The sequence below is a fragment of the Grampus griseus genome, assembly GCF_964374135.1.
Source record: "Grampus griseus genome assembly, chromosome: 12".
NCBI lineage: Eukaryota > Metazoa > Chordata > Mammalia > Artiodactyla > Delphinidae > Grampus > Grampus griseus.
Genome location: NC_139006.1, coordinates 87,905,796 through 87,932,188, shown reverse-complemented (window position 1 = coordinate 87,932,188; position 26,393 = coordinate 87,905,796). Strand labels below are relative to the sequence as shown.

The 26,393-nt window shown below is 40.8% G+C and overlaps 1 protein-coding gene across 4 annotated transcripts in view; it reads right to left on the bottom strand.

Annotated features, from left to right (window-relative positions):
* The window catches only part of ATP9B (ATPase phospholipid transporting 9B (putative)), a 217,414-nt gene that overhangs the window by 179,599 nt on the left and 11,422 nt on the right, over positions 1 to 26,393 (bottom strand). For 3 of the 4 annotated variants that reach the window (XR_014297509.1, XM_082667371.1, XM_082667370.1), the window contains exons 2-5: positions 22,569 to 22,742; positions 14,988 to 15,138; positions 12,384 to 12,497; positions 1,115 to 1,223 (exon numbers count right to left, since the gene is read on the bottom strand). Coding sequence is in view for 3 of the 4 variants with exons in the window: in XM_082667371.1 (XP_082523497.1) it covers positions 1,115 to 1,223; positions 12,384 to 12,497; positions 14,988 to 15,138; positions 22,569 to 22,742 (548 nt within the window). In the remaining variant the exon portion in view is untranslated. Of the gene's footprint in view, positions 1 to 1,114; positions 1,224 to 12,383; positions 12,498 to 14,987; positions 15,139 to 22,568; positions 22,743 to 26,393 lie in introns of those variants that run through there. The other variant, XM_082667372.1, reaches the window with a different exon arrangement.

The window sequence follows — 26,393 nt, the reverse complement described above, 5'->3', positions numbered from 1 at the left end:
GCCACACACTCCCTGACTCCATTTATAGGAAATGTTTAGAACAGGCAAATCCATAGAGATAGAAAGTAGATCAGTAGTTGCCTGGGGCTGGAGTGGGATAGGGAAGCGGCAAGAATGGGAAATGCCTGCTAATAGATATCCAGAGCTTCTTTCTAGAATGTTAAAAACGTTCTGAAATTAGATGGTGGTGACGGTTTCATAACTCTGTGACTATACCCAAAACTACTGAACTGTATATTTTAAATGGATGAATTTTATGTTATGTGAAAAATACTCCAATAAAGCATAAAAACACTTTTTGGACAATTAAAAAATAATAATAATTCATTGTACAAATGTCCATGTATAAACAGAAGACATAAACTCCACTCTAAACTTCTCCATTTTTAAACAGGCTCTGAGTCATTATGAATATCCATTTAGTTTTTCACTGTCACTTTCTACTGTCATCACGCTTACCTGTAATACCTTCACCCACTCTCTCCCTAATACATTGCTTCTTTTCTACAATGGACTGAAAAACCAAATAAACAACTCTCAAGAACATAAACTGGGCGAGGGTTAAAGCCTTAAATGAACGTTACAGGGGGATCGGCGCACATCAGTTACCACTTTGGACCATGACATTTGTTTCAGCTGCTCAAAGCCCTCTTCCTTAAGTATAGTTCAAGGCCAAGATACCAGATGTCTGACCTTAATGACTGTGTTTAAAATATAAAGCAAAGAGAGACTTTAGAGGAAGTGATAGCTACCCTTCACAGACAGTGTACACACCAGTTGAGTTTCACGTGTCTCTAGGACACGTGCATTATATACAAACTGTAACAGCCACTCTAAAACTATTAATATTTATGTATATGTATGTGTGCATGCATTTAAGGGCTTGTGTGTATATTAATATTCATAAACACATACATCCAAGCATCTAGAGAATGAATAAAAAGCTACCCTGAAATTATATGCATTATATTATTATAAGAAAATTAGACAACACACAATCACATAATACTATTTTCAGTAACAAAATTAAGACATGTTTTCTTACATTTATGTTAATTCTAAAATGATGATTATATTAAACAATGATAAACTGAATTAAAAGTATCTTGCTCACCTCTTACTGTAAGCTTGCTGTATAGTTGTGAATTCACTTCCTTGTCTCGCTGAAAACGCCGAAATTCATCAATTGCTTCCCTCATGATAGTAACAGCCAAGACAAACCCCTTTAAACAAAATAAAGTATTTGAGAAAACTGGACTTCTACAAAAAGGGAAAATTCTTTTACTGTTTAGCTTTACTTTTTTTCGTTCAATTTATATTAGTTGTAAAATATACAATAAATGAAAAAAAAAGACAAAAAGTAACAAACACTACAAAAGGAACATAGTAATGCATCGTGAAAGATTTACAATTCTTACTATACCCCAGAAAACTTAAAAAATTCACACCTTAATATATACTTCAAGCTAAACGTCAGAAAATATTTAATAACCCAAAGAAAAAGAAATTAATCTTCAATAAACCCATGAATTATATTTAGAACACTCAGGCATTCAAATATCACATTAACAAAGACTGACATAAAAATCTTACAATACGTGCACTTAAATCTTTCTGATAGAATAAAAGCATTTAGGAACACAAAACAATTCCCATATATGACACTTACACATCAACTTCCTTACATCATGCATTACCATGCAAATGCATTTGAGAGCACAGGTATGGCCATAGTGCTCTTTTTCTCTCATTTTGTTAAGCAAAAACCTGAACAGATGAGTTTGGTGCTATCGAAATAAAACTTCTGTATGCTTGTAATCTATTGTGAAATCCGTTACTAACACATGGCTAACGTCCATCTTTTTTAAAGGCTACATATGTATTTTCTGACACACAATACAAGAATATTCTTCAAGTCAAGTTCCCTATGATTAAAGAGAGACCTCTTCAGTAGGCTTCATTTTAATGACAAACATGCTCCAGCGTACCATGTAAATTACACAACACTGGATGAATTTCCACTGAAAGTACAATAATCTCTTATTCCAGGTTTATTGTTTTTGGTTTTTTTGAATTAAAAGAACACCTTTGTTTATTGACACTGAAATTTAAATTTTGTATAATTTTTATATGCCATAGCATATTATTCTGCTTTTGATGCTTTTCAAACATTGAAAGTTTAAAAACCATTCTTAGCTTTCAGGCTGTACAAAACAGAGGGAGGTCCACATTTGGCCCATGGTTTGCCATTCCTGCTTTTATTTATTTATTTTTAATTTAATTAACTAATTTATTTACTTATGGCCGCGTTGGGTCTTCGTTGCTGCGCGGGCTTTCTCTAGTTGCGGCGAGCAGGGGCTACTCTTCATTGTGGTGCGCGGGCTTCTCATTGCGGTGGCCTCTCTTGTTGCAGAGCATGGGCTCTAGGTGTGCGGCCTTCAGTAGTTGTGGCATGCGGGCTCAGCAGTTGTGGCTCGTGGGCTCTAGAGTGCAGACTCAGTAGTTGTGGCGCACGGGCTTAGTTGCTCCGCGGCATGTGGCATCTTCCCGGACAAGGGCTCGAACCCGTGTCCCCTGCATTGGCAGGCGGATTCTTAACCGCTGCGCCACCAGGGAAGTCCGCCATCCCGCTTTTATTGTTTTATATATTTTTAATTAATTTTTATTGGAATACAGTTGATTTATAATGTCGTATTAGTTTCTACCGTACAGCAAAGTGAATCAGCTCTACATAGGTTTTTTTCTGTCTAACCAATAGGCTAAAGTACGTAGGCCTCTGGAGAATGTTTCTTGTGTTTACTGAAGTGCAGTCCTCTTTAAGCAGTTGTGCCTGAAGGCTGGTGTGAGGCTCCAGGCTCAGTGCACACGGCCCAGTTCTCCACTCACCCAGTAGCCTTCAGTCTTGACGTTCATGGTACAGGCACCACCAGTAAGCAGCGTCACTACTGCTCTCTGACTCTCAGTGTCATCACGGATCCCCACCTGCTGACTGTGCTTCCCAGCACGCCTGAGGCCTACACCACTCTCAGCAGTGATGCGGGAGCCTGGCCCAGGCCCCCTTGGTTCTCACGGCCACCATCACTACTGGGCCAGCCTCCCGCCTCCAGCCTCATCCCCCTCAAAGTCATCCCTCCACACAGTTCCCAAAGTATCTTCTGCAATATAAATTTGACAAATACGTGGCAAAATCCTCCTCCAGGGATGGGGCCCAGCAATTCACTGCCTGAAACCTCAACAGTCCCCGCTGTTTACGCTCCTTCACTAAAGCACAGCCTTAAGGACAGACCTCTAGCCTCGTGGCCCACTCAGTGCCGCCTTCATCCTCCAACGCCAGGACACTATCAGCAGTCTCCTGCAACAGCATGACGCCTCCCATCCGGTCTTTGCCAGTGTCTTTCCAGTGGCTGCTAAAAGCACTATTTTAAGAAGTGTTCCAGAGCTACTCTTGGAATCATAAAGAGAAGCCGTGAACAGCAGTTGCTGGTGGGCCCCACCCACAGAGAGGAAGGCAGGCACGGCACGTGCCAGGGCTTTGCCATCACCGCCTGAAGACAGCTGACGATGGGCAGCGTGACCCTCACGTAGCAGGACCTTTAGCACACATTTTTTTTTAGTAACAGTTTTGTTGAGATTAATTCACATACCTTAAAATGCTTTTAAAGCATGCACGTCACTTGTTTAGTTTATTTACAGAGCTGTACCTCCATCACCACCATCGAGTTCTAGAGCATATTTATTTATTTATTTTATCACCCCCAAAAGAAACCCCAACAGCAACCAGCCCCCATTCCCCCTCCGGTCCCCGCCCTGGAAACCACTAATCTACCTTCCGTCTCTGTGGATCTGCCTATTACGGGTGATTCGGTAACCTCGACGTTTAGCTTCCTGACAACGGCCAAACTGTTTTCTAAAGCGATTACACCAATTTTCATGTGTTTATTGCCCATGTGTATATCTTCTTTGGAGAAATGTTAATTCAGAACCTACACCCACTTTATAACTGGGTCAACTTATCTTTTAGTTGTTAAGCTGGAAGAGCCCTTTACATCATTCTGCATACAAGTGCCTTGTCAAATATGTGACCTACAAATCTGATGTTACAAACACTTTCTCCCACTCTGGGTTATCGTTGTACTTTCTTGACGCTGTCCTCTGGTGCACAAAAGTTTTTAGTTTTGATGAAGTCCAACTTACTCAAGTTTTTTCTCTTATCACTTGGGCTCTTAGTGTCCAAGATCACAAAGATTTACTTCCATGCTTTCTTCTAGGAGTCCTACAGTTTCAGCTTCATTTAGGTCTACGATCCATTTTAAGTGACGTTTTGTGTATGCTATGGTAGGGGTCCAACTTCATTCCCTCCCACATGCTGTCCAAACGTCCCAGCACCATCTGTTGGAGACTACTCCTTCTCCATTGAACCGTCTTGGTACCTTGCTGAAAATCCATTTGTCATAAATGTTTATGTCTGGACTCACCATTGTATCCTTTGATCTACATACCTATCCTTCTGCCAGTACCACATTCTCTTGATTACTACAGCTCTGTAAGAAGTTTCAAAATGGGGAAGTATGAGTCCTACGACTTTGATCTACTTTTCTAGGTTGTTTTGGCTACCCTGGGACCCTTCCGTTGTTGCATGAATTTTAGAATCAGCTTGTCAATGCCTGCAAAAGAAGCCAAATGGGATTTTGATTCGGGTTGCGCTGAATCTGTAGATCAGTTTGGAGAGTCCTGTCATTGTAATACTAAGTCTTTCAATTCTTGAACATGAGACGACTTTCCATTTACTTATATCTTAATTTTTTTCAAAAATGTTTTATAGTTTTTGATATGCACTTTAGCTAAATCTATTCCTTTTTTTTCCTTTTTGATGCTGTTATAAACAGAATTGTTATCCTAATTCCATTTTCAGATGATCACTGCTAGTGTGTAGAAATACAAATGATTTTTGTATATTTATCTTGTACCCTACGGCTCACTAACTTGTTCCAATATTTTTGTGTGTGCATGGATTCCTTAGATTTTCCTATATACAAGATCATGCCATCTGCGAATAGAGACAGATAGCTTTTCTTCTTTTCCATCTAGATGCCTCCTATTCCTTTTTCTTGCCTAACTGCACTATTCATTTTACCTTCAATAAAATGTTGAATGGAAACAGTGGGAGTAGCCATCTTTGTCTTGCTGCTGACCTTCGGGGGAAGCATCCAGTCTTTTACCATTAAAAGTATGTTAGCTGTGCAAAGTACAAAATTTTAAGAACAAGAGAGCTTTCTACATTATGACCAAGTATCTCCATACTAGAGGGAAGTATGTGCTCTAGGGACAAACGGCCAGCCTCTCCAAAGCTGGTGACTTGCCATGACAAAGCAGGGATGAAATAAAGTGGTCGTCAAAGCAACTATTAGTTGGGGGCAGAGAAGTACTCTTATCTTGAATGCAAATTCATCATTTTATTAGAGCTAGGGTTAGCAAAGGTAAGACAAAAATAAAATAAAATAAAAGCATCAAATATCAAAAACATTAGCTTTAAGAAATTTAGTATTATCAAAAGCCTTAAAATTTATACACATATTAACCAAGCAGCTTCACTTCTAGAAACTTAGCCTAAAGAAAAAAATAAAATAAAATCAAGGATCCCAGCACTGAATATGAAAAAAATGGAAACCTGAGAGTCCAAATAAGAAATTTATGATACTCTATATGATGAAATATTTTATTTCCCTAATTCAAAGATGCTGTTGATTTTAAGATACATCATTATTGGGACTTCCCTGGTGGCGCAGTGGTTAAGAATCTGCCTGCTAATGCAGGGGACACAGGTTCAAGCCCTGGTCCAGGAAGATCCCACATGCCATGGAGCGACTAAGTCCATGTGCCACAACTACTGAGCCCGCGTGCCACAACTACTGAAGCCCCCGTGCCTAGAGCCTGTGCTCCGCAACAAGAGAAGCCACTGCAAGGAGAAGCCCGCGCACCGCAACAAAGACTTGACTCTGCTCACCACAAGTACAGAAAGTCCGTGCGCAGTAACAAAGACCCAACACAGCCAAAAATAAATAAATAGATAGATAGATAGATAGATTTATTTAAAAAAAATACATCATTATTAATTTAGTAACAGTCCTGGTGGGAAGACAATATCACTTTAAATACATAAACCGTTTATAAGTCACAATTTCAGTAACATGAAAAATATGCATCTATGAATCCAAAAACTACAGTTCTATGCAGCCACTCTCGTGTAGGAGAATATTTACGGTTACAGCCTCATGTGATGGTGTGGAAGTAATTCCTTAAAACTCTACCTGTGACTGACTCACCTTGAGAGACAAGAGGAGAATGAGTGTCAGGAATGCTTCATTTATACAATGAAGACAGTATTTTTAAAGAAGTGCGTTCTATCAGACAGCATATCAGAATCACTCAGACAACTGTTTGCAACACAGATTTGCTCAGGCCCTACCTAAAATATGTACCTTTACCTCTAATCTCCAGGGAACTGACCCCCTCCCCCACCCCGACATACAAATGGTATTTAAACTCTCCAGATGAATCTAATTTTTACCCTTTAAACCTACAGCTTAAAGACAGCAAAATTTAACTATGAATTTATTAAGTTTATAAACCACAAAAACTGTGCTAGTTCCTAGTGCTCCTAAGAACTCAAGGAGTGAAAGCAAGCTGCCTCTTCTAATGTGATAATATTAGAGAAGATGCACCAAAGAGGGGCAGGTCCCAACTTCTAAAAACAGGAGTTCAACACCCCTAAGAGGACGCAGAGTCCCGGTCACAGGCAAGGACTACTGACAGCTCTAAGCTGCTCCAGGCCTCACTCCAAGTCTAAGGTTCCTCTGGATACATAACAGACGGGTAGGACCAGAAACAGCCAAGAGGGGTCCCTCCCACACCGTCATGCCCACCTCTAGCACATATATTCTGAGAAGACGCCCAGTGACCAGCCTAGGAACATAAAACAGATCAAAGGAAAGGCAAGCTGATGCCACCATTTCCTTCTTGACCACTGGAGTTACAACCAATGGGCCTCTACCTTTCAAGTTTACATCTTCTGAGGTTAAGACCTCAGAAGAGGTCTGGGCTCATAACAGATGGGTGGTTTAGGGAAGATGTGGATACACAAGTCTCCTGCAGGAGCAGCTGGGCCTGCCCATGACCTCAGCACCAACCAGGTCAGAGATGTCGGCTACAGCACTGCTACCCAGAAAAACCAAAACTGCACACAAGAGGGTCACAGTGACATGCTGTCCCCCAGAATCAACAGCACTGGTGCATCAGCACTGATGACAAGAATATCTCGCATGGCCTGTCCACAGCCTGTGATGAAATCTTACATCACAAAGTGGGATTCTTTTCTATTTCTCCATATAACCCAGGAACCATATGGAGTGAGTGTCAAAACAATATATAATTTAGTAAAGAGAAAAAAGATTTTATTATGTTACCACATCAGTTTACCTTTGAGGGATTATTATATGCCAGACACTCCTACATATTTTAAATGAATTACCTTTTAAATGTCACAAAAACCTTAGAAGACGTGTACTTTTAGCTCTAACTCACAAATAAGGAAACTGAAATACAAAAAGAAAAAGTAACTCAGTCAGGGTCACAAAGTTCATGTAAACAGTGGTTGTCTCTGGATGGCAGGATTCCAAATGATTGATTTTGTTTTCTCCTTTTCAGACTTTGCCCACACCTCCAATTCACAGAGACACTCACAAGAAAGGGTGGATAGAAGGAAGGATTTTAAAATCAGACTGAAAATCAGAGTCCCCCCCAGACTGATTTCCAACCTACACAGCCTGTCTGGTTTCCAATTATGTATTAACAGAGCACCAGGAAGATATTTTATATGGAAGATGTACAGATTAAAAATCCGTATTTTCTTTATCTAAAAATCTTTGTATGGATAGATCTACTCCACCTTATTAATTTTGACAGAAGCATCACAACCCATTTTGTTACTCTGATTACAGCAGCTTTGCCTTGAAGAAGTGTTCTGAAATCTGAACAGTATGAAAGGTAATATTCATTCTGATACAATGTAATGAAATCACTTATTTTCAGTTTACTCTTCCTATTATATAACAAAATATAACAGAAATTAGTTCAGACCTGAAGCCAGTAAACAACACTGCCAGGAGTAATTGAAATATAAAGATTATTAATTAAGCTATCACTGTTTCCAGAAACATCCTAATTTTAGATAGAGAGCAGAGGGATTAAGTTTGCATTAACTTGTTTTCTTTAAAATGAGTGGACATCAGACATAAGACTTCATAATCACCAGCTTTAAGATTTTTTATGCTTCACTGGCAGGTTTTTGGCTAGGAGAAAACTGCAGATGCTAACTGATTCCTCTTTTGGGCAACTTATAGAACCTTAGAGTGCAAGCAGAGAAAAGATGTCAAAAGCTTCAATGTGTATATGAAGATCCCTGCTCTTCTAGGCCCTGGGATGGGACAGGGTAAGATACACAGGCACAGAAAGAACAAGGGCTTAGGAAGAAATCAAGAGTACTTCCCTTGGTAAAGAAAAAAAAAAAACATACACATATATATTTTAGATTTAGTTTAAAGGTTCTTTAACTTTGCCCAGATTAATAAAAAAGAGCTTCTACAGATAGTATCTAAATTTTCAAAAATTTAAAAGGTGTTCTGAGGTGAGTTTGGATCAAAGAACCAATATACCCTAAGTCAGCTTCGTGGATTCAAAAGTGAGCCCAATGCGCACATCAACTTTGTGAGATTCTTGCCAAATCAAAGGTTAAAATGCATATAAAAAGTGCAAGCAAAGATACTAACAAACCTTCATTATGTGTTTTCTGAGAAGAGGCGTCACCTCTGGCTGCTGCCAAACCGAGGAGCAGAGGGAAGGGTGGGAACCCAGGTCTGAGGGTGTGGCGGCCAGCAGAGCGGAGCAGGGGAGCGCTCGCCCGCCCGCCTGCCCGCGTGTCGAGGCCCTGCCCGAATGGAAGGAGGGGAGGGGCTTTTCTCTGCTCTCTGGAGCACGAACACATAATCACAGCAGAATAATGGTCCCCTTATGTGGATACTGAGGTTCGTACTGAGGTATTTATCTAAATATAATAAAGTTTATTTCTCATGTCAAAAAAAAATGATAAAGTACTTCAAAAAACCTGAGAATTCAAGTTAAAGGACCTAAAATCCAAGCTAGAACTGGAAATGAGCTCTCGTTAGAGAACAGAGAAACTAGAGAGGCCCATGTATGCTGTGCACTCAGTCCAAGCCTGGCCAACAAGGTCAATCTGTGAACAGATAACACTGAATTCTTCGAAAAGAATCCATCAAAATAGAACATTTTCTTTGGTTAAAAGCTAGTTAAATCAGAGTTAAAAAGGCCAGAGACAAAAGCAAGATACAAATGAATATATTTTACTTCAGATTTTTAAGAAGAATTTGTGTTCTCAGATACTCATTGTTTGAGTTAAAATTAATTTAACCCAAGGTAGAAAATACTATTTAAATGGTAAATACTGCTAGGAATAGAAAATAGGGGCTAGAAATAAACACATGAAAACCATAAATAAGTTTGTGTTTTCAGCATTAGCAAGTATATTTTCTATGTTAAAATTTCTGTAATGCTAGACTGCTTTTATTAGAAAATGGACAAAATAAACAGCACTTTTAAGGAGGGCACATACAGCCTACAGAATTTCTGGCACAAGTGTGTAAGGAATAACACACAATTCGACTGATCGTGCAGCAGTCTGTAACTGAGAACAATTAGAAACAACCTAAAAGTCTCCTTTCCCAAGAGGATGGACAAATCAATTGTGATACATTCACACAATGGAATACTTTTAGAGAAGTGCAAAACGAAGGAACTAGATATGTGTGTCCACATGGGTCAATTTTATAAATCAATGTAAAGTCAAAAAAGCATGTTACAAAAGGATACTTAGAGCAAGACAAATGTTACATAGAATTTTTAAAGCATGCCAAAACAGTGCATCTTGTTTTAAAAATACAAACATAAGTAGCAAAATTATTAAGAGATACACAGCAATGTAATTCAGAATAGAGGTTACCTCCAATGAGAAGAAAAGTGAGAGAAAAGAAAGAAGGAAAAGTCACCTATGTTCCCTCTCCATGGCTGTGTGGCTTGAAAATCAACTTTTAAAACTGTGGTGTAAGCGTCAGTGTTCTCCCTCGTGTGACATATGCAACACACAGACACACGCCCCTATCCTATTCAGGATGAAATCTGAGCGCCCACCGCCCCTCCAGGCCCCCTTCCCACCAGAGTTGCACGTCCACACACTCCAGGGCGTCCAGACCTTGTGCAACTACTGTGCCCTCTGCCTGCAACACCTGCTCTCCACACGGCCCACTCACTCCCTCCTATCGTCCAGATGTCGTCAAATGCCACCCCAACAAAGGCGACTTCCTTAGCCACCCTATTAAAATAACCCGGTCATTCTCTACCCCCATATCCTGCTTTACATTTTCGGCTTCACGGCTTCATGGCAGGCTTCCTGGCATGACGGATCATTTAAATTGTCTTTCTCCCCCAGAATATAAGCTCTATTAGGACAGGGTTTTATTCACAATTGAATCAACACTGCTTTCACTAGTGCTGGACACAAACGAACTCAGTGGGGGCTGATCAAAGAATTGTGTTATTTCATTCCATACATATTTTAACCCACTTTTCCCCATTTTTCTAATATGTACACCTTCAGTGTTATTAAATACTTTTTCTAAACATCATTTTCAAAGGTACACAGTAGCACAGTATTCCAACAATGCATGGCATAAAGCACAGTTAAACAATCCAGTTAGACATTTGACTTTTCAAATAGTTTTGTCATCAAGAATAATAGGGCTTCCCTGGTGGCACACTGGTTAAGAATCCGCCTGCCAATGAAGGGGACACGGGTCCGAGACCTGGTCTGAGAAGATCCCACGTGCCACGGAGCAATTAAGCCCCTGCGCCGCAACTACTGAGTCTGCGCTCTAGAGCCCGCGAGCCACAACTACTGAGCCCACACGCCTAAAGCCTGTGCTCTTCAATAAGAGAAGCCACCACAATGAGAAGCCCGCGCACCTGCAAGGAAGAGTGGCCCCAGCTCGCCACAACTAGAGAAAGCCCGCGCACAGCAACAAAGACCCAACTCAGCCATAAATAAATAAACAAACAAATATTTTTAAAAAGAATAATAATAGACATTAGTAAAGACATTCTTTAGACTCTATGACTGATCATTATTGGTTTAAGATAAATTCCTCAAATAAAAACACTGAATCCATTTATAAGGTATTTTATATATATTTCCAAACTATCCTCCAAAAAAAGGCTGTACAGATTTATGTTTACACAACAGTGGATGAGAATCACAGCTTCACATCATCAGCACCAATGTCTCTGTCGATCTGGCGAATACAGTAAGTGGAAAAGGTATCCATTTATTCAGTAATTTTGTATCTAGATTACACATAAGTTGCTTTCATTGCTCAGACCCACGCCACCCTAAAGTCTACGTGAACAGGAACCGGAGAGGGACTTAAACTTACCCCCGCTTCCAGCCCTCCTGCCGCACCTGAAAGCACAGCCTCAGAGGCGGCAGGGCTGCACGAAGCAGAACAGATCAACTGGAGAGCATATGGCTCCGATCTCCAGTTCTGAGGGCGGGAAACCTGAGCACTGCCCTGCTCCCTCGCTACAGGAATCATCTCACTCACCATGTTTTCTTGCCCAGATCACACTGGTGATCTGCCCAGGAGGGAGCACACCAAAGGGAGCAGTACCCGCTTCTAGGTGAAAAGAAGGAAGGAGACATACCTCTTACCTCTGTAAACTGAAAAGCAATGAAAACTATCTGCAAACAGTATAAAACTATCAAGATAGCATGTTTGAGATGGAAATATTCAATGACAAACATCATTTGCCTTTCCAAAAATGTCACACCCCAAACTGTCAACCAGCGGCTGCCAGACTTCACTGAGATGCTTCAGAACTGTCGCCATCAGGCAGAGGGAAAAGCTGCCCATCCGTCAGGATGTCAGAGGTGCTGGGCAGACTTGCACAGGCCCGCCCCATCTCTCCCAAAAGCTCCTCCAGTACGGGGCAGCGGGGCTGGGGACACACAGCTGCCACCCTAGGGCCCGACAGAACGCCCAGCCCCACCAGCAAAGGTGCTCTTTAGCTTCTCCAGCCAACCTAGCGCCGCACGCGGCCCTCACACTCCTGTGAAACCTTGTAACAAAAGTTCAGTGACACACAGCAACATATCACATTTTAAAAATACGATTGATTTATCTTTTAAACATCTCCACTCTTAAAGCTATATTTTAAATACTTAATAATTTCACATAATTTCAAAAATCTTTTCTTTTTACCAGAGGAGCCCAGTAGGTGTAGAGATAGCCTATTTTCAATGCTGGCACAAACTGTGAGCAGGATACTACCAGAAAATAGAGATTCAAGAAAAACTTGAATTGTTCATATAAAACCTAAAAAGAAAAAGAAAAAATTAACATAATCTCTTCAAGGAAAATCTTTCATATCTTAATTAAATAATTAAAATCAACATAATATCTAACTGTACTTCCATCAAACAGTGAAAACATGCCCTGAGTCACAATACATTAATTTTGACAATGGCTTTCCAATAACTAAATCACAAAAAAGAGCTAAGGTTACCCCAAATTATATTTAAAATAAACTGAAAAAAAAAAGACAATTAGAACTTTCAACTATGTTAAGTGTCCTCTAAAAGTTTCTTATTTTCTTGCATGCAATTTTCCAGGTTCCCACACTCATCTTCTATAAATCTTTACATGCACACCAAATGAGACAGCAAAACCTTCCCAATGTTATTAAGTCAGTTAATATAGATATACAAATGTATCTCTTCATATCAACTCAGAAAATCTTATGGAAAAGTGGTGTTAACCTTGTATTTATGAAATGGTAAACAATAAAACATGATAGCCACGTTTTCTGAATGTGGACATCTAGGTAGCTTTACAAAGATCGAGTGAACAAGCAAACCATGTACAGGTACGACTTCACACACACACAAAAAACCTACTTTAATCTCCTGTATTTACTTCCCTCAAAGTATAAGAAATGATAAAATATAAAAATATGTAAATTACAGACCAATTTTCAGGAAGACAGCTACCTGCATATTCTTTATATGATAGCTGATATACAGTAGCTGACCTTCAACACTACAATTACAATGAAACTTACAGACTTGCAAACTGCAGATCAAAATCTCCTGGGATGCCATTTTCTAATACAACGTGGAAGGCACAGAAATTTTCACAAGGGCAGAGCAATGCGTTAAGTACTTACTGTTGACTTAAAGAGTCTGGAACCACAGTTTTTATATAATGAAGTTATACACATCATCACACAGTTATGTGTATGACTAAAAACATCAGTTACATCAATGACACATTTATATTCATAATCATGTTCAACTGCTGTCTAAAAATGTTTTGAATCATTTCATAAATTAATCTTAGCAGGAGAGAAAACTCTTTTTCCTCAGTGATTTCTTTCAAATCTCAGTTAGCATAGATTATATCTACTAGCAATTCAGAAATTGCCATTCGTGCTAAAAATGGCATAGAATTCCTACTGTGCAATTACCAAATGTTTCTAAAATACTACGTTTTAGATGAAAAGACTAATTTAAGAGACAATCTAAGAAAAAAGTCATTCCCACGGTAACAGCTGTACAGACACATCAACAGGTCTCTTCCGGACAGCCGTCCTGGTAGCCAAGTGAACTCACTCGGATCAAAACTAAGCTGCCCGATCCACCTTAAACCACTGCAATCAAGACGTGATTGTCTGCTGAGTGAACTTCTGGAGGGCTTTAGGAAAATGTACAACACTTAGCCAACGTGGGAGTATTTAATAATTTAAACCTAAGGAGAAAACAGTAGCTTCATTCAATAAAGATGAGAATATTTATCTGCCTGAAAGCAAGTTTACACTTTATTGTCCTAACAAAAGATCAGTCTTTTAATTATGAAGCCATTAGTTTTGTGTGTTTTAATAAAGGAGCATATTAGACATCAAGCATCTGACAACTATTGGACGGATGGGGGTGGTGAGGGCTGATCAATGCCCAATATAAAGTCAGCATGGTTATTTAAATAAAAACATGAAAGATAAAGCAGCCCTCATTTCACATAATCAAGAGGGGTTTTTGCAAAATAGCGTAAGAGCTAATACCTAGAACATATCAAAAACTTTGATACTGGAAACATAAATCAGTCCCAGCTTTCTTTTGCCTTTAGAAAGATAAATAAATCTGTCTATTAAAATAGGGAATGATGCACAAAAGGTAAAAATAATTCCACTAATCTAAATACATATAATCGCAGTTTTATAATTTAAGCCACAAATATCACTGGCAACAAAAAAAGTAGTAAATATTTAAACTTCAGAATTTAAATTTAGCATAATACCTAATTAAAGATAACTACTGACATAACAATACAACAAGGCCTGAAATTTACAATGTGAAGTAGAAAAGAAATCTATAAATGCTTATAGATATTTTGTTACGGAGTCATGTTTGTGTAAAAAGTTATTTTACTTTCATTGTGACAGCCTCGGCAGGCTTTAAACATTAGATACATTCCACTTTTCCTACCAAACAAATTCCCAGCCAAACAAAATTTATGACTTATTTTCTGATAATTTTATTTAGCTTTACTTGATTATTTCTACAATAATATAAATGTGATGTTTATCTAGAATTGAAGGCAATAATCAAACTATAAACTTTCTTGAGTTGACCCCTTATCATGTGGCTATTACAAATGCATATGAATTACTTAACAATTATTTGAGACACCCATGGTTCCAAAGCAAAAGGACTCTGATTTGGATACGACAGAATTAATGAGGGAAAAAAATGAAAACAAAGTTAGCAATCTCTGATATGCAGCCCGTTTTCAAGAATTTAACAATCTTACCCCAGGTATAAAGGTAAATACATTGTATTTCTGATTTTTTATAGAATTTCTGGGATGTTTTTCTTCACACTTTTCCGGATATCCAAGCCACACTGTACGAGCTTTCAATTCTTTCTTTCTTTGACAAATATTTATCAGCCAATCACAGCAACTGCATGAAACAAAAGATACATATTGCGTATGCTTTTTCAAAAGTTTTTGAACTAATTCTACATATCCAGAGCCAATACTGATTGTTTCTGTATTTACCAGACACCAATAGCATATCTACTGTTAATCTGTAAGGGTTTTCTTAAAACAGGTCAGCTATGCTAATTTAAATTTGATACGAAGATACTGAAGGAGCTTGAATAAGTGTGCAATGACTCCTAGAACCTCAGGGAAATTATCCTCCCCGTTTAGACCCTCTTACTGGCAAAATAAAACCATTAACATTCTGAAGCAGTCAATGCTTTACATGCTGAGAAAAGAATCGCCATATGTTATCGGTAATTCTCAATACACCACTTGGTGATTCAGTGATAAAGGCTCTCAGACGTCAATTAACTAGGATGTGACCCACCCCCTTGTCTTAAGTAGTCACTTTTTTCCTCCTTTAAGTGATCGCGTTAATATAAAACTAAGACGTATGGCTCAATTCAGTATTTAGAAAGGATGCCAATGTTTAATGGACTATTCTAATGGCTTAAAAGCTTGACTGTATTTCCATGTGGCTACCTTCATCTATGCAATGAAGATTTTAATCTAAATCTACCCTGCTCCAACCCTGCTCAGGGTTCCAGGAGCACAAACTCTTCTCCTTCCTGGACATCCAAACCACCATATTTGAATAGAGAGTATAAAGTTTCTAGTGGGATAACTTTTCTTAAAGTACTTCAGAAAATGATGAAAAGGTATCAAATTCACCTCTATTAAGCATAAAATAATCCTGAATTTAAAATTCAGTATTAACAATTCAGTTTAATTAAAATTTCCAAAATGCAGAGAAAGACTCCGAGAGGTTTAATAAGGGAAGGGAAGTTATTAAACGTCATCTTCTGAACGTAGCCAAGGCTAGAACTGCAAGCCAGAAGGATAAGGCGGAAATTCCTAACTTCACTTGGGACAAAGCAAGCTCAAGAGTTAACCTGAAATCCTGCAGGATAATGACAGCCTTAGAAGGTGTGACTATAAGATGAGGCTGACCCCTCAGGACTATGTGTCAAATTCACTGCATGTCTTTCTTCCCTTTAACACACTCAGATGTGTTACTTCATAAATCACCCACAGCAGCACCCTGTATGAGAGAATACATTATGTGTTTAAACTGAAATCAGTATATCCCTACTAAGTATCCACCCAGTTCTTGGCTGTGCTCAGAAAACCTTCATCCTGGAAGGACAGGGCTTTGCCCTTTGAAAGCTGCCGAGTCCTCCTGGCGTGGGCACAGCTCATCGCCCGCAGGAGTGTCAGGCTCTGCCGTCCTGAGGAGCTACCCCATGGGGGGTCCAGGAACGCCAAATGCATACCAAGCAGATCAGCTCTAAAACATTCTCCGCACCCCGTCTTCTGCTTCAATTGGAGCAAAGAAGACCCAACTATCCAAGAGCAGAAATTTCTTATCACTGCTTGCCATCACGTTTTAAAAAATAAATCAGAACGGAGAGCATCTCCACGCATAAAGCATACTTTTAAATCCCCAACAGTTATAAATCACAGTATTACTAAACGATTTAAGACTGTCAAAATAAGTATTCCCATCCTTACTGTTTGTTGGTGGGGGAAAGGGGACTGGTCAAGTAGATCTCAGTCAATATTGGTAATATTTTATCTTGTTTATGCTTGTATGAGACAAAAATTAAATAAGGCTTCAAATAAAATATAATAAGCTTCAATCTACTATTTCTCACCTTCCTGTTGCTTTTACAGTAGGACCTGGATTGCCTCCAGCCCAAGCTCCCTCACCAACACCCAAACGGAACCAAATTGCCGGACCCGCGCCTCTCCTTGGGGCACCTCCCCGCAGCCAGGAGGGAGGGAGGGAGGGCACACACCGCCCACCTCTGTCCAGTTACAACACCAACTCCTCGTCTCGGACCCCCGCAACCACACTCACAGACGACAAACTCCCACACGGTACACAAGGGAAAACCAGAGGCCACAGAGGTCAGTGAGCGATGTACGCGCAACAGCTGGGCAGGGCTGACGCACAGCCCGGACCTCAGTCCCCACTCAACCCCGTGTTCCTCCTGCCGCGAGGACAACAGGCAGGCCGGCGCCTGCTCATCTTCACAGACGGCCTGTGCTTAGCACAGCACACAGTACGGCAGCCATTCAACAGATGATGGAAATAAATGAAAAACGCATGAGCAGGCTACAGGGCTCCATGGGAAAAATGTGGACTTTAAGGTCGTGCTTTTGGAAACAACTCCCAGCAAGTGGCACTGGGGTGGTCCCCTGGTCTAAGTCTTTGTTTCCTCATCCGCAGAAGCGCTGATGAGGTTACAGGTGACACGCTCTGAGCTCCTGGCACAATGCCTGCCACAGGGGAAGCACTCAGAGCTCTGCTGTCACTGTGCTGCCTCTCGCTGTCACATTCAGAATGTCTCCAAACTTATAACACTAATTGGCACAAAAAGTTACTGTCCAATAAAGCATCCATTGGCCACATGTGGCTATTTTAGTGGGAATTAATTAATGTTAAGTGAAATAAAAAGTCCAGTTCCTCAGTCACCCTATCCACCTTTCAAGGACTCAACAGCCACCTTGTCCAGTGGCTACCATATTGGACGTCACAGATCTAGTATATTCTCAGCATCCCAGGGAAGCTCTGGAGCAGGGCTGGTACACACAAAGCACTCTTCAGGCAAGCACGACAGCTAGGACAGCAGTCCTCATGTGTGCACACTTCCTTCAGCATTTCAAATACAGCAAAAACCCTCCAGGAATGTATTCAGATATGAATTTTTCTCCTGAAACACATAATTATCTAATCTAATGGTTTAATGTGCAAAAGTCAGACAAGTCTTAAGATGAAACGGAGGATAGCCAAAGCTCAGTGTTTGAAAAAATATAAATAAAACTTAGGAAATGTGGATTTTCCAGAGTTTAGGCTGGTATCGACATATTGTACATGCAAAAAGCTCTATAAATGCAAAACCACTGTCTTCATCACATGACACTGTAAACATTCGCTAGAATAAAAACCTCAACATCTACACCACTGTCAGCAGCACATGAAACTAACATCCCGTTAACTTTCAAAGCCCCATACTCTAGAAACTAAATTAAATATGAGGGGCTAAAAACACATATTCAACAGTTCAGTTTTTCTCTATAACACTGTATAGAAAAAACTAAGATTCCTAGACTTCCAAAATGTAATTAAATTATTCATAACACTTTGCTACTACTATTACCAAATTAAAATCTTATTATTATTTCTTCATGCAAAGACAGAATCAAGCAGTGGTTAGGGAGCCACTATTAAACCACCCGCTATTCCACAATATTAAATGAATACACAGTCTCGAAGTTTTAAAAGCCTGGGGCTCTGCCAGCATTGCCACTGGATTATGCAGACAGAAAATATGACCAGAAAGAGAAGACAAACCCCCCACATAAAGAAAATACTTGTAACCAAAAAAATACGTGTAAGTAAGCCTTATAGAGCTGTAGAGCTAAGGGAGAAAGTAAAACTATGGGCAATTTTTGAAGGCAAAGTAATAAGAGTAAAACATACTGGTAAATACCGGTAAGTGAGAAGGAGATGCAGAGGAGTCCCTGGAAGAAAGAAACCAGAAGCTTTACCCAGGAACATTTCTATGCGCACTGCACGTTTCCTCAGTTACTCAGTATTCAGAAGACACTTTCCCATTTATATGTAAATCGCCTCACACTGTCAAGGCAAATTGAAACTAAATCCAATAGTGTACAAACTATACTTTTTTCTTAAAACATTTCAGGATTAGTAAGTTTTTGCAAATGCCTCTACAATCGAAGTAGTACTCCAATACTCAACAAAGCACATCTTTATATACCAAGATCCTGTCTTGTAAAATTTTAAGGGGCCATAATTAAATAACTTCCAAAATTTAGAAAGCCTCCTTCCCAAATAAATAAATAAATAAATAATTATATCCAACAGGTACCTCTGGTTACCAAGCCAAACGCAACACAGCACTCATGTCCTCTCAAGAGATCAGCATTTTCCCATGCTTCTGCACTCCAAACGTGTTGCCGATTAACTGAAAGTGTAGAGGCCATTTAGGACCGGGAACAATCCTAGCATTTGATACCCCCTTCATATGGAAATGCCATTCAGGGGTTCCACTTTCATGGGGACAAAGTGATTTTTGGTAGCAAGTGAAATGTAAACCTCGTGAGAAAGGCATTACTGTCCCCCAGAACTACATACCGGTGTGCATCACAGTAACCCACGTGGAGGACACCCAAAGGTTTAGAAGACAGATTACAGAAAAAGTTTTTCCAGAGTCAAATTTTTCAGAGTTGGAATTTTTGCCAAATAATAAAAATGAGAAGGCAGGTCTTAAGCCATGAAGAAATTAAAGCCTACTCAATCCCAGAAGAAGAATAATTTAAAAATAAACCTTACTACTCACAGAATCTACAAATAAAAATACAATGAAATATCTGCAACTCATTAATATCATTTGCTATCTATCTTTACTACAATATTCACTGACGTTTTCTTCTGCAATTAAACTAAGTAATTTTATATATCTTCTACTCTTTGATCCTTCGCCTAATAACCTTAATAACACTGACTTTTATAATGCCTGGTATTTAGAAAATAAAAAGGTTAGCAAATATTCAAAACTGGAAATTTATAATAAAGAAAATAAGACCCATCTAAGTTGCTAACTGTACAGTTTGTTCTGTAAGGTGCAGTTTTAATTTCCATAACAATTTCCTGGTGTAGTGGATGCACACTGAACACGAAGTGTGGCCATGTCTCAGGTCACTCTCGTCCACATGGAAAGAGACACTCGTGAGTGAAGCCACCACGATGGTTCGGTCAGCTCTGCCCACATGATCACCATTTACTAAGATAAAGACTTTATATACATGTTGAGTATATATTACTGAGCTGTTTTAATATCCCCAAAACATGTTAGTTTTTGCCACTAACACCTAGATTTTCAAATATATTCTTAATATCTTCCTTAAGAAAAGGAATATTACAAATGAAATCAAAAACTTGGCTATGTTCCATTTGGTAAAAACAAAATCCTGTAAAAGACCAAAAATAATTAATTTAACAAGGCACTCGGCCTTCAGCAATGTCCACAGTTCTTGGCAACCGTTTCACTGGTATGGATAAGTATCACTTCCAACACGTGGCCTGCCCTCTTGAAGTCCACACCATGCGCACGAGACTATGACCTTAACGTTTCAGGTCCATCAGTACCCACTCCCACGTCCCCAGTTTCTAGCAACTCTGTCATGCAGGGATCCTCCGTGCACAGTAGGTAAGATTCTCAGCCTTCTCAGTCCCACTGATCTTCACGTCAGGTTCCCTTTAGGAGGGTGAGACCAGGCACTTATCTGCTTGAAGAGTGCAAATCAGGACCTATCGCATTTGGGGCACACCTCCTCGTCCTAGCACTTTTCCCAGTCCGCGGAGCAAAGAGCAAGGAAAGGCTTTGGCGAGTCAAGTCAGACTCTGGCTCAACTTCGGGCTTGGCCCTTAGCTATCAGGAGAGGGCCTCTTCTAGTTCTCGGCTGTAAACAGCAGTGAGAATGCTCATCTCAAACAGCACCACTGGGTCTGATCCCACTCTTCCTTCCACCCCACACTAATGGAAAACACACACCACACATCCATCAAACTGCAATTGCGGCACCGCCCAAAGCTCCTCTGCCGCAGCCGTCTCTTCAACTCACAACACTGGCCACCATTCCCACCGTAACTGCCCACACCCTCGCTTCCACAGCTGGTTCTGTAATGGCTCACGTTTCTCCTTGATGGACAAACAGTAATAAAATTATGCTGGGTTCAATACAGATGCGTGATTACTGATGATCTCTACCAAGGCAGGACCAATTTTGTCATTTTTTTAGTCCTCATGTGTATCCCAGACACCTCCTCACTTAAATGAACTAATGTTCCCAACTGAGGTTAAGATAAAAGTCATCCTCTCCAACACTACTTCACACTTGCTCCCCTATTTTTTCTGCTGCCTAAGAAAAGGATTATTAGCCTTCCTTTCCAACACTGTCCTTTTCCCCAAAGGGTCCCTTTCCTTCTTCCTTCACAGACCTCTACCACACTGCTGCCATTTTAGGAATGTCATCCTTCCGGGTGGTTTCCACTATCACTACAGTAACAACAACTCTCAAACCTACATGTCCAGATCCTGCTTCTGGATCTGACAGAACTATCTGTCTTAGACCAATCCAGTACATGACAGAGTTACATAAGGTATCACCTCACACCAGTCAGAATGGCCACCATTAAAAAGTCTACAAATGATAAATGTTGGAGTGGGTGTGGAGAAAAAGGAACCCTCCTACACTGTTGGTGAGAATGTAAATTGGTACAACCAATTTACAACTCCAACTATGGAGAATGGTATGGAGGTTCCTGAAAAACTAAAAGTAGAGTTACCATGTGATCCAGCAATCCCACTCCTGGACATATATCTGGAGAAAACCATAAATCAAAAAGGTACATGCACCCCAATGTTCACTGCAGCATTATTTACAATAACCCAGACCTGGAAGCAACCTAAATGCCCATCGACAGAGGAATGGATAAAGAACATGTGGTACAGATATACAATGGAATATTACTCAGCCATAAAAAAGAAACGAAATAATGCCATTTGCAGCAACATGGATGTACCTAGAGATTATCATATTAAGTGAAGCGAGTCAGTCAGAGAAAAGATAAATATCATGTGATATTGCTTATATGTGGAAAGTAAAAAATGACACAAATGAACTTATTTACAAAACAGAAACAGACATAGAAAAAAAACTTACGGTTACCAATGGGGATAGCAGGGAGGGCAGGGTGGGGGGGGATATATTAGGAGTCTGGGATTAACGTATACACACTACTATATACAAAATAGATAAACAACAAGGACCAACTGTATAGCACAGGGAACTATATTCAATATCTTGTAATAACGTACAATAGAAAAGAATCTGAAAAAATATATATATACATATAACTGAAAAAATAAAGGGACTTGAGCATCCACTGATTTGGGTCTCAGAACCAATCCTCCACAGATACCAAGGGACGCCTGTATAATCACAGACGGAAAAGAAAGGAACACAGTTTATAAATGTCAGTACAGTGACCAGAATTAATTCTACCATGCAGTAATTACAAAATCACTAATTTTCTCCATCTTTTAAACATTAAAACATCTCACAAAAAAGTGAATTTGGCTTTCTGTCCCTTTGGGATTAGCAGTTTGGTTTTGACTAAGGTTATTAATACTCTCCATGATGTCATTTAGAGAGTGGCTTCTTTAGTTTCATATAGAAACAAATGTGTTTAGAAGCTAAGCTTATAAATAACTGTGTAACCTTGGTGTGTAGGTTAGGCAGCAATGGATAACAAACCTGGTACAGAGGAACTTCCATCCTCCACAGACAAACCACTCTAGGCCTCTCTTTCTTCGCAGGATCCTAGCTCGTGGTAATTTGTGGTAATCACTTTCATCATTCTCAAAGCCTTCTTCAGACATCATTAATGGCATTTCATCCAAATGGGCAGACTCATCTTCCAGCTGGTACCTGGATAAAGGAAAGAACAGAGCACTGAGGCAGGCCAAGCAGTCTTCTGTATATGATACGGGTCTGGCTTAGGGCAAGAGCTGGCCCAATTCTACTAATCACACTTTTCTTTTTCCCTCGTACTAAGCTGTCTTCAGGGGAAGCAAAGCGTTACAAATAACACTGCACAGTAATGCTACTTTCCTTTGCAAAAAACTTAACCAAGGTAAGCAGGAAAGGAAAGGCTGTCCAAGGAAGCTGCCGTTACCATGCCGTGAGCGGAACCCTCCAAGCAGCCTTCCATGTGTAGCTGTTGTATCTACATAGAAGACCATTCTTTGGATGTTTCTGTATGCTTGAAATAACTTACAATGAACAGCTGGGGAGATTATACTCAAGGGAAAAAAAATGTAAGACTAGAATAGATGTCCACTCTCCATTACTTCTTCTATCTACAGCTTCTCCATCTTTTCTCCTGCCACTGCCTCTGAGACCTGTGGTCACCTGGACACTTGTCGTTTTCTCCATCATTACTATCTTCTTTCTCTAGATCTCCTGTCACTCTCGAGACCAACGCTTTGGAGATGAAGGCCTACGGAAGGGCGGACGATGATGGGTGCTACTCCAGAGAATCGAGAATATCCAACAGCACTAGCAGAACTTCCATTCTGCTCTGAACTTTAGTAAAATGCATCTCCTACAGTTTATAACAAGCTTTGTATCTGCAGTTAGCTATCTTTTTAGAATCCTTCAGGGAAGTGTGTGTGTGCACGTGTGTGTGGCCTGTGCACAGGTGGGTGGGTGCCTGGGTGTGCCAGTGCACATGTGAGTGTGTGGCAACAGTGCCATGTACCGCTCTGCCTACTAGGATTCTGTGAAAAGGTCAGCAGGCAAGATTCCCAAAGCCTGTCTTCATGAGACTTTATTCTTAAAATAAGGGCCTAGCTGTCAAGAACCCAAGCCCAAATGGAATTCAATGATGGAAAAAAGTCCTTGGACGTGAAGGCCAATGTCAACCTCCCACCTAAGTTTCTCTACCGTCTTCTCAACATTTGGTAACTAAAAAATAGTCCAGCGAGAGGATTTACCAGGTTACTCAGTTATCCCCTACAGGGAAGACATTTATAACTCCCCATTAAAAAATATTTCAGTGAATATATCTGTGCATAGCACTTCTCCCATATTTTAGATGAATTCTTTCAGAGATTCCCAGGACTAGAATTGTTATGTAAAGTCATAAGCTCTAAAATACTCGATACATATTGCCAAACTGCAAATTTAAACTCCCACCAATATGAGAACTATGAGAGATACCAAAAACACGAGAAGCAGTTTACCTCAGCCTTATCAGACTGGGGCTGGAACATTTACTCATTTAAGGGAAGGAGAGCACCTTGGTGTCACACGGGCCCTACACCACCAACGAGCTATGGCCGAGGCTGCTCCCCTCTCGTATGGAAAATTCAATTTAGCTGGACGCAGTTCGGAAGATAAGAGGGGCAGCAGGGGTGGCCCGTGCAGACGTAAGATCAGGGCCTCTTGTGAGCCCAGAAAGGCAGAAGGAACTTGGCAGTGGAGGCCCTTGCAAATCACAGGAAAGACAACCATTTCAGGTGAGAGGCAAACATGAGATTCGCTCTGCACTCTGGCTGCCCTGGAGAACTGGTCGAGGCAGAGCTGGAGCCAATTAGGAGGCTGCTGCAAGAGTCCAGGACAGAGACAAACAGTGCTTGAACAAAGGAGCTGGAGGAAACAGGAGAGAAGTGGGTAGATTCGGGGCATTTAAGAGCTAGAGCACACAGACAGGTGATGTTTGACTGTGAACTCAGAGGACACAAGAGCCTAAGGATGACCGGCCTGTACGGGAAGAAGGATGGCAGTGCCGCTCAGTAGGACAGAAAACACTAGCAGAAGCAGGCTTCTGGCAGCAGAGGGAGAATCTTGAGTCTGCTTTTATTCATTTTCAGTCTGAGGTCTCTTAAATACGACGCAGGCAGCTGCTATAAACGGAGCTGGCCTGCCAAGGGCAGGCAGGAGCTGGGAGGTCAGGCAGGAGCTGGGAGGTCACCAGCTCCTCTTTCCTTAGGAGCCTGGCCCACTCCGCCCACCACCCAGGAAGGGCTGCTGTGTAGCTGCCTGGACCTCAAACCCTCCTGTGGTTGGTCGGGGACAGGCAGCCAACCAAGCTAAGCCACAGCTGTCCAGGAAAATTCTGCGACTGGAGCTGAGAAAAAGGCGGCAGTCTCTCTCGATAACTAAAGCTACTATCTCCTGTGATAGGAGCTGTTGGAGGTCTATGCCAGTACGTAGAGTAAGAAACCCAGAAAACCAGTCTTCTGAAAGAGAAGAACGAATCAGACAGATACGTGTAAAATGAAAAAATGTTTCATGTTTCTTGTTTCATGTTTCAAGATTAAAATGTTTCATGTTTAATCTTTCATGGAAGATTAAATACATAATCTACTTTCAATATGCAAAATATTGCTTTTTTTAAAAAGCGTAAATCTACAAGAACAGAAAACAAAAGAGGAGATAACAAAATGTAAGAAGCTGGGGAAGCAGATGTGTGGATGGTAAACAACTAAGCAGAACCATGAAAATGGAGTCTGAAGCCAGCAGTGAAGAAACCAGAGAAGCAAGGGACTGGAACCTCAGGACCCTAGCAGGGCTGAAGACCGGCAGCGCTGGGTGCCTCTGGGAGCGCTCTGAAGGGACGCTGAAATAAGAACCGACTGAAAGCTCTGAAAGAAACATCTGGATCCTTACACTGCAGCCCCTCTCCCACCCAACTAGGCAACCAGCCCTCCCCTCCTCCGGGGAAGGGAGGCTGTGCTGAAAACAGAAGACTCAGTGAAGGAGCCACCAACCTGTCCCTCCCACTACCCTGCTGATTACTAATGCACTGTTGAAGGGACAATGCTGCTGATCTAAAGGAGAGGAAACCAGCACTGCACAGTTACTGAGAGCTCAGACTCTCAGGCAGTAATCTAGGCACGTCACGTATATTCATTTAATTCCCAGGTTTAGACAATTAACACAGAAAACCATACTATAAGAAAGAACAAAAACTCAAATGTCCATAGACAAACGCGGACCATACATACAATGGGATATCTATCATTCAGCCATGAAAAGGAAGAAAATTGATACAAGCTACAACGAGAACCTTTAGGACATTATGCTCAGTGAAATAAGCCGGACACGAGAAGACAAACACTGAATGACTCCACTTACATGAGGTCCCAAGAGCAGTCAACTCCAGAGACAGGAGGAAGACAGGTGAGCGGGCAGTGGGGGAGGGTGGAAGTCAGTGTCTAAGGGGCACAGAGTTTCAGTTTGGGAAGATGGAAGTTCTGTGGGTAGTGGCGGTGGCGGTTACACAACAACGGTAACGTACTTAACGCCATTTACTGTGCACTTAAAAACGGTTAAGATGGTATTTCTTATGCTACGCATACGTTACCACAATTCTTTAAAAAAGAACAGATTCTGTACTTATTGTTGATGACACCCTGCTCCCCCGCAGCCAAGTAACCACGGGAAGACGGATATCCCCTCATCACTACCCACACCCCCAGCGCGCGAGCTAATTCCTGCAACGCGGCTTTCCCCGCACTGAGCACGGGGCCCTTTCTCCTCGTGCTCCTGCTGGCTGCCACAGTCAGTGTGCTG